This window comes from Zophobas morio, unplaced genomic scaffold (assembly GCF_036711695.1).
Source record: "Zophobas morio isolate AGI-343-1 ecotype UQ-CSIRO unplaced genomic scaffold, CSIRO_AGI_Zmor_V1 ptg000017l, whole genome shotgun sequence".
In the NCBI taxonomy this organism is placed as follows: domain Eukaryota; kingdom Metazoa; phylum Arthropoda; class Insecta; order Coleoptera; family Tenebrionidae; genus Zophobas; species Zophobas morio.
The window spans coordinates 3,013,463-3,022,493 of record NW_026972122.1 but is presented as its reverse complement, the minus strand read 5'-3'; the positions used below and the strand labels follow the sequence as shown (position 1 = coordinate 3,022,493).

General features: G+C 31.2%; 1 protein-coding gene across 1 annotated transcript; it reads right to left on the bottom strand.

The window, feature by feature from the left end:
• Positions 1–4,410: 4,410 nt before the first annotated feature.
• On the bottom strand, positions 4,411–6,532 carry LOC135130494 (sialin-like). Its single transcript, XM_064057892.1, has 3 exons — positions 6,457–6,532; positions 5,547–6,407; positions 4,411–5,495 (listed from the first exon to the last, which is right to left on the bottom strand). The coding sequence occupies exons 1-3, from the start codon at positions 6,464–6,466 to the stop codon at positions 4,981–4,983; spliced, it is 1,386 nt and encodes a 461-aa protein (XP_063913962.1). The 5' UTR covers positions 6,467–6,532; the 3' UTR covers positions 4,411–4,980.
• Positions 6,533–9,031: the final 2,499 nt, after the last annotated feature.

Below are 9,031 nucleotides of genomic sequence, written 5' to 3'. Positions count from 1 at the left end.
GGTAAATGCCTTCCTATATATTTATGCATAAAATTTTTATACTTAGGACAACTAACTTCATTCCATGGAATATTTGCTGCGGTAAGTGCCCTACATAAATCGGTAAAAATTGCGTAAAATCATTGTCGGAACTAATGTATATATGTTACAGTTAATATCCGAAATACGTTATTATGCATAATAACTAGATATTTTAGGAATTATGCGTAATAACTACACTTGTCAGTTATTATGCATAACAACCGGAAACATTAGGAATTATGCGTAATAACAATAACGGAAATGTTTAGGTAATATTGATAATAACTAACAGAGGAACAGGAATTATGCATAATACCTGAAACATTAGTCATTAAGTATATTGCCAAATAGGCCAGGGCCGATAATTCTTGAGAACAAAAAAATTTAGAACAGGATGATACCCATTGGAAAAGGAAGAAAATATAACAAAAATAAAAGGAAAAATAATTTACGGGCGATCTGAGGTTGTGAAGTGGAAGATGGTGAGCTTTTAAGGGTAGAAAACGGTTTATCACGATTTCCGACAAAACTACAAGTCCTATCGAAAAAAGTTAAATAGCAAAGTTCTAGGTAATAAAAGGATCTACAACTTTTGTATTTAGACTTTTTTTAAATAACTTCAAAATTTATGTGAAAAACGCAAATAACCGAGTTTTTGGTTTTTTATTTTTATCTCCCCCAAAAAAAAGTTTTTTTTCCACGAAATTTGGTGAAAACTTATCTATTTATGTCCCAAAATCACTGTAATTTTTTTGATTCAAAATATTTATTTTTCTCCCTTATTTTGATTTAATATCGAAAAACCACCCTAATTTTCAATCGAAAATTCTCACGTCAAAATGTTTGCTTTTTTAAAAAAATCGGTGTGCTTTTTGTTCGTTGAAATCTCTACTTTCTAATGGTGTAAAAAAAGTATACATTACTCTGGCAAATTTTCACAGAAAATCCAAAAAAACGAAAAACTCGAATTCGAATTTTTTTTTATCATGTAAAATTTTGAGCTATTTATTAAAATTTACACTTCAATTACTCGAAAAAAATAAGATTCCATGTTACACTGATAAACTCAAAAATTTAAAATCCATTAAACAAACGCCTTCTCTTGGTGGGAGATTTGTCAATATGAAAGATAATTTAATTGATTCAGTGTTATATTGTCATTTTTACATTTATAAATATATTTGATTAATTGTAATCCATGTTTTTGTGATATCTTCTTTTTTTGGATGTTTTTTATAAAAAATATAGGCCAAATTTGACAAATTTTTATCGTCTGACTAGCAGACCCAGTTAATATTTTAGTAGTTAAACAAAAAATTAAATCAAAATAAATAAATTATAATTAAATTAAATTATAAATTATACATAAAAATTTATCGTACGACAATGATTATATTCAACAGCCATCTTGAACCCTTGCGTATCTGTGGATGAAAGTAAAGATACTAATATCGTTACTACAAAATGCGGGTTGGTGGTAGAAGGGTGAAAATTTAGGGTTATATGTATTTTTTGAAGCCAAATCTTAAAAAAATAAAAATAAAAAATTTTGTCCGAAAAATAAAAAAAAAATTTTTGGGTGGGCCCTAGGGGTATAAAAAATAGTTTACGACCTATTCTCAGACCTACCGAATATAGACAGAAAATTTCATAAAAATCAGTCAAACCGTTTCGGAAGAGTTTGGTTACACACACTGTGACACGAGAATTTTATATATTAGAAAACAATGAATTTATGATGTTTTTCTTTCCTTTTCCGGCAAACCCAGATGTTGTATCGCAACCAGAAAAACAATACAGAAATGCAACGATATTTTGAAAGATTCATATTTGAAACTATTGGACGTGAAAAATAGATCTTTTACATTTCCAGAACCTGGTTTGAGAAAATAAATGTCATAATTATCTGAATTCAATTGATTCAAAACGACCAAAATATCTTGACCCACAACTATGACAGTTTTATTAGTATCTCTGGCAGTTTCTATCGAGGTCTTAATTATGTCAGCATCAGCATCTTCTTCTGCTTGTTTACAGGAAAATCCTTGTGACTGTAGATTCCAAAAGTTTCTTTTAAATAAATCAATTCGTCAGGATTTTCTTCAAGTAAATCAGCCTGCACGTATATTTTTATAGACGATGTTGTTCATTCTTCTGATGGGCTAAAATTTTCCGTAGGCCATTCAGGTATGTAAGTTATCTTAAAATAGCAATAAATAGGCACCTATGCATATAATTTAAAAATTATCCTACAAATTTAACAAAACATTGTAGATGTCTCATAAAGTATTAAATGTATTAACTTATTTGGTTGTTAATTATAGTAGTATATTTCGATTTGCAATTTTTTAATTTCTCAATGTAACATGAAATATTACGCTTTTCGAGTAATTAACGTGTACATTTTAATAAATAGCTCCAAATTTTACATAATAATAAAAAAACAAATTTTTGAATTCGAGTTTTTTCGTTTTTTGCATTTCCTGTGAAAATTTGCCATAGTAATGTATAATTTTTTTTACACCTTCAGAAACTAGAGATTTCAGCGAACAAAAAGCACACCGATTTTTTTAAAAAGCAAATATTTTGACGTGAGAATTTTCGATTGAAAATTAGGGTGGTTTTTCGATATTAAATGAAAATAAGGGAAAAAAACAAATATTTAGAATCAAAAAAATTACAGTGAGTTTGGGACATAAATAGGTAAGTTTTCACCAAATTTTGTGAAAAAAAATTTTTTGTGGGAGATAAAAATAAAAAACCAAAAACTCGGTTATTTGCATTTTTCGCATAAATTTTGAGGAAAGAAAGTGTAAATACAAAAGTTGTAGATCTTTTTATTACCTACAACTTTGCCATTTAACTTTTTGCGATAGCACTTGTAATTTTGGCGGAAATCGTGATAAACCGTTTTCTTCCCTTAAAAGCTCACCCTCTTCCCCTTCCGGACCTCAGATTGCCCGTAGATGATTTTTCCCTTTATTTTTGTTATATTTTCTTCATTTTCCAGTGGGTATCATCCTGTTCTATTTTTTTTTCACTTTTTACCATTTTCAAAGGCTTAGAACATGTCCAGCTGATTTAAAAAAAAACGGGACAAGATGAGCAATTCAGGTTCTTATAGATCGTACATGTGATATGTAGGGGAAAGCGAGGCAGGGTGGGTAGCTTTTTGGAAAATATTATGCATAATTCCTGTTTCTGTGTTAGTTATTATCAAAATTACCTAAACGTTTCCGTTATTATGCATAATAACTGAAAATTTCAGTTATTACGCATAATTCCTAATGTTTCCCGTTATTACGCATAATAACTGATAAATTTAGTTATTACGCATAATTCCTAAAATGTCTAGTTATTATGCATAATAACGGATTTCGGATATTAGCTGTAACATATATAATAAAGTCTGTTTACTGGATTTATTCTCGTTCTTTTTATGTGCATCGCCACTGCAGTGTTGTTCAAAGTGTGATTTTTTTTCGCACTTAAACTAGGAAACAAAAATGTGAACATAATTCAAGCTTCAGTATTTTAAATGTTTACTTACAACTTTTCCACACACTTTGCAGAATAAATTGTCTTTGGTTGAAGAAGGAAATTGAAAATTAGTGTCCAAATTATTCCCCAACCATAATTTGACTTTATCTTTCATGGATGATTTTACCTTAGGCTTTTGAAGATTCTTTACTGTATGAACAAAAATCGAAACCGGCCCCAGCACACTCACTAACACTAACAATAAACTTCTAAAATAATATGCTTTTTCAGAGATTCACCTTTGTCTTAACACGTACTAGGCCTGCCCACCCACCCTCTCTTTTCATAGAGAGTATCTTATTTGCCAAAATCAGTCTTATTTTAGCAGCTACTAGCCCCGCCCACTCACCCTTTTTTTTCTTAGAGGGCATGTCATTTGCCAAAATCGATCTTATTTTAGTAGTTACTAACCCCGCCCACCCACTCTCTCTTTTCTTATAGGGAATCTCATTCGCCAAAATCGATCTTATTTAAGTAGTTATTAACCCGCGGCCACCCACCCTTTCTTTCTTAGAGAGTATCTCATTTGCCAAAATCAGTCTTATCGTAGCAGTTACTAGCCCCGCCCACCCACCCTCTCGTTTCTTAGAGGATATGTCATATGCCAAAATCAATTTTATCTTAGCAGTAGTATTGACAAACTTTTACAAAAAATGATCAAAATTTGGGAACATTGCGAGTTTGCTTATATGTACAAGCCAGGAATTTTGAACATCTTCTCTAGTGTTTAGTTGGTTGTGCTTTAATGGATTTTTCTTTTGTTGGGTTTGCTTTTGTGTCTAATTTATAAATATCTTATTAAATGTTTTTTTTTTGGTTTATTAAAAATAACAGCTTGTTTTATTAATAATTATGCACACCGATTAATGACTGCTGGTTGATATGGTTATTGTCCTAAAAAAAAATATATTATATTATGAAATTGCATTTTTTTCGAAATATACATCATAAAGAATGAAGAGTTAATCCGCCATTTTAAACACACCCGGTATATTGCAATTTTTAAGTCGTGTACCAAAAATATAGAAGAACTATCGGCTAGGTAAATAAATAAATAGAAAACTATAGTAACGGGTATACAATAAAAACAATATTTGGAGTGGGCCTTCAAATTATAATTTGCATTTGATTTATAACAGGCTAATTATTTTGGAGACTAAATAGGCAACCAAATATACTATCATTAATGCAGTCAGGTTGACAGATAATTGACATCTGACTTTCAGCAATCATGAATTTTTAACGTGACTGTTTCTGCAGGCTAAAAAAACCATACAAATTTATTTTCACCGCCTGCTCCAAGTATATTTTTTATTGTACACAGTTCGATACAGACGATACCATATTTTGCAAAATTGAGTCAATCACAAACCAGAAATCAAAAAATAACCAGCAACATACAATGTAAACTAAAAAAATCTAAACTTTATTTGATAGTTCGTTGCCCTCCAATTTCTCCCTCTCCTTCGCATCAGCATCCACACTCCAACTCTGTTCCTCCCCAGAAGTAAACACCAAAGAGAAAACAGCCGCAAAAATATTCACCCCTACCAACATCCAGAAAACGTAGGCCCATTGCTCGAACCCTTGCTTCTTCTTCGTGAAAAACGCCACCACTTCTGTGGTAGCATACCCCACAAGGGACATCGGCACCTGACTGACTCCAAAAATGGTCCCGGCGAAAGCAGGCGCTATGTCTAGAGGATTCGTATGAAAGCCTGCGGTGACCAAACCCAACAAGCCCAAAGATCCCGTAAAAACCGCAACGGAGACGACTCCGCTGTAGCCCCAGAAGGCTTGCACCGTGAAGAGACACCCAGCACCAGCGAAGAACGCAACATTGAAGAATTTTCGTATGGTAGTGGTCGAAAATTTGTCAGTTCTTTTTAATTTGTCAGCGGCCACGGAAGTCAAAACTGACACAAGATATCTCACTAAAAGTAAAACCAGTTAGATGATGTAACAATAATAATGATAATAATCACCTAGATAGGGTAGGCTCGAAAACCATCCATTTGTTTTGATATTGAAGTGCAGCACTTGACTCATGTAAGTTGGCAGTTGGTTGAAAGCTACAAAGAAAGTGCACCCAGCACAAGTATTACCCATGATCACGGACCATACAGGTCCTGAAGTCAAAAGTTTAGTCCAAGGAATTGGAGGTTTCCTTAATGAAGTGTTAACAGGCTTGATATCTTTCCTCAACTTGTCTTTTTCGCTGCTAGTTATCCTTGGATGCTCTTCTGGTGAGTCATAAATCAAGTAAAACCAACAGAGGGACCACGTTAGGGATATACTTCCCGTGACGTAGAAAACACTAGCCCAACCCCAGTAAGTTATCAAGTAGCCACAAACAGGCAACGTAATTGCAACCCCTAATGAACTAGCAGCCATATGGGACATAAAAGTTGCACGATCTGCAGGTGGTATCCATTTCGTTGCAATGGGAGGTGTTGATGGCCAGTGAATGCCTAGAGCTATCCCAAGACAGAATCTGTCCACAACTAGACAAAAGTGACCCAAATGGGCTGCTACGGGTGTGAGTAGGGTCAAAAGACTGGCCGCCAGGAGACCAGTCCCTACGACGATTTTTGCTCCTAGCTTCTCTGAGAGTCTTCCTCCTGGAATTTGGGTTATGATATAACCCCAGAAAAAGTAACCGAAAATGTCGTTTTTTTGCTTCTCGTCCCAGTTGTATCGAGGTCCGTAGTTTTCCTGTGTGGTGTTAGAGGTATTTCTGAAAATCATTTCTACTATTGCGATTGAGATGTTGACTCGGAGCATGTGGTGGATCATGAAACCTAGCAGAACGGTAATGGAGAGGACTCTTTGACATGTCAGATGTTCTAGAAGTACAGATTAAGTGTGTGTTAAATAGATGCGATAATTACGTACCTGTTGACATAATTTCGGTAGACGAAGTCTTTCAACATGTCAGACAAAAGTGATAGTTTTAATACTTGTTGATTTGGGTGGTTATTCAAAGGAGAACTGACTAGATTGGAAGAATAAATATTTGAACTGTGTGAATATACGCAGCTGGTCTAAAAGTTTTAGCCTTTTAGCAAAATCCTGTGTCACTTAGACGGTTTATTTTTATAAAAGACATTAATCATTTTTGCATCTATTAAAATCAGTATTGTCTAAATGTTTGATGAATTTATGGAAGTTATTCTTTAATATATTTAGTGTTTATATTAAGACCACTTGTGTGTATTCGCTTGTAAATCCTTCTCCATTGTTAAAATTTGGAACATGACGTATGTTCATAGTGTTTACAAGAATTTGTTTGGTTTATCGCTTCAACACGTGAATATAGTGAATTTTAAAAAGTTTGTTTTGAAACTTACTTTTTACGTAAATTCAATACAATAGATGTTTACGTCAGAACTTCAACAGCACAGTAATTCCAACTCCAAATACTTATGATGTTTCATAAATTATTATTAGAGATATTACTAGAGAAAAATTTAGACGCAAGATATTTTCACCTTCACGGACGTTTTTTTTTTAATAAAAATAAATAAAAAAGAAACCAAGAAGAAACCTGAAGTTTGGAGAAAGAAAACGACACAAAAATGGAGAAGATGTTGAAAAAATAAAATAATAATAGATGGTACCGTACAAATTTTTGTATATTCTGATTGACTTCTTCTTATGTTTTAAAAGCATAGTTTATTTTCGAAATTTCTATGAGGCGTTGCAAAATTGTACCAATTTTCTTGAAATTTTCTAGCAACGGGTCATAATATTTTGCAGAAAGATAAATGTGTGAAAATAGAATCGGTTTCTATTGTACAGAGTGTTTATAAAAACAATATATAACAACAATTTTTAAATATCGATATTTCATTTTTTTACTTTCTTAAGGAACATTGCGTATTGTATAAAAGACAATAAAAAGCAGAGTAAGATGTGTATTTGTAAAAACTGATTTATCGATACCTATTTGAAAATTGTAAAAAATTTATGAACACTGTATATTATTTTTTTTTATAATTTATGCCACATGCGTACTTTTGTTTATCTCTCCATAAATTATTACAACACAGATCTTAAAAATAGCGTTAATGCGATTTTTTTTGTTAACTAATGTATTGCTAAAAAAATTAAAGGAAAAATTGAATATTGCATCGAAATTTCAAAAATATTACAATGCTTATACAGCCTAGACAGTGACTAATAAGGATATGTAAAAATATATACGATATTCTATTTTAAAAAAACAAGATATGTGCTATGTCTCGAAAACAAGACACTCTGTATAATCGAAAATCATTTTAATCTAATATTTAATGAGACATCTAGGAATGCGAGCTTAGTGACACACCGTGTATATTTTTAGATACCCTGGTTGGGTTTTGGTATAAATTAAATTACATTTTAATATACAGAGTGTTCATACAAAACTTTGCAAACATTGCAGTTTTAGAATATCAGATAATTGGAAATTATAATGTTTTAGATTTATTTTAAAACACTACGTATATTAATCCTCAGTTTATTGATTCCATAACAAAGTACGTACTTTTTTCTATATCTCCGCAAGATATTGTAAAACAGATTTAACAAAATCCCTAATAGGTTTTTTTTTAAAGAATCTTTCAAAAATTTTAAGAAAAATGTAACAATGTTGCAACGTCACACCTAAATTTAAGAAATAAACTGTGTGTGAAATATATGTGTTTATAAAACTGACTTATGTATTATGCTATAAAAGTGGACACTGTGTATACTTGAGAATAATTTTAGTGGGTGCGTTTTAAAGAACCATATAAAAATTTTAATGAAAGAAAAAAAAACACTGAAAAGGATCATTTAAACATTATTCCTACATATTAAAAGTAATATATAATTTTGCTTTGTTATTTTGTTTTTTTTCCAAATAATATGAAAAATCGAAAGATCGAGCAATCTAAATATCAAAAAATCGAAAAGTTGAAAAATTCTGAAATTGAAAAATTCCCAAAAGTGAGAAGCCGATATGTTGGAAAATTGAAAATTCGAAAAAATGAAAGATCGAGAAATCGGGAAATCTAAAAATCGAAAATTCGAAATATCAAAAATTGAAAAACTGAAACATTGAGAAATCGAAACATCAAATGATCGAGAAATCGTTTATTCGAGAAATCTAAAAACCGAAAAACAAAGAAATGGAAAAATCGAAAAATTGGAAAATCGAAAAACCAAAAAGAAGGAAAATTTAAAAACAGAATAACTAAGAAATCTCTGAATCGGAAATTTTAAAAATCGGTAAATTGAAAAATTTAAAAACTTAAAGCCAAGTTTTCCATTTTATTAATTTTCAAATTTTTGGTTTTTCGTAATTTTATAAGTATTTTTCATTTTTTCGTTTCCTTAATTTTTCGAATTGTTTTTCGAATTTCAATTTATTTTTTTCAGTTCTTTTTGTTTTGAGGTATTTTAATTTTTCCATTTTTCAATTTTTGTAATTTTTAATTTTTCGATT

Bases quoted from the DNA above. Each gene is read 5' to 3' on its own strand.
- LOC135130494 (XM_064057892.1), bottom strand. The intron at 5,496-5,546 runs GTGATTATTATC...TTTTACTTTTAG, and splicing joins TTCGAGCCTACCCTATCTAG to TGAGATATCTTGTGTCAGTT.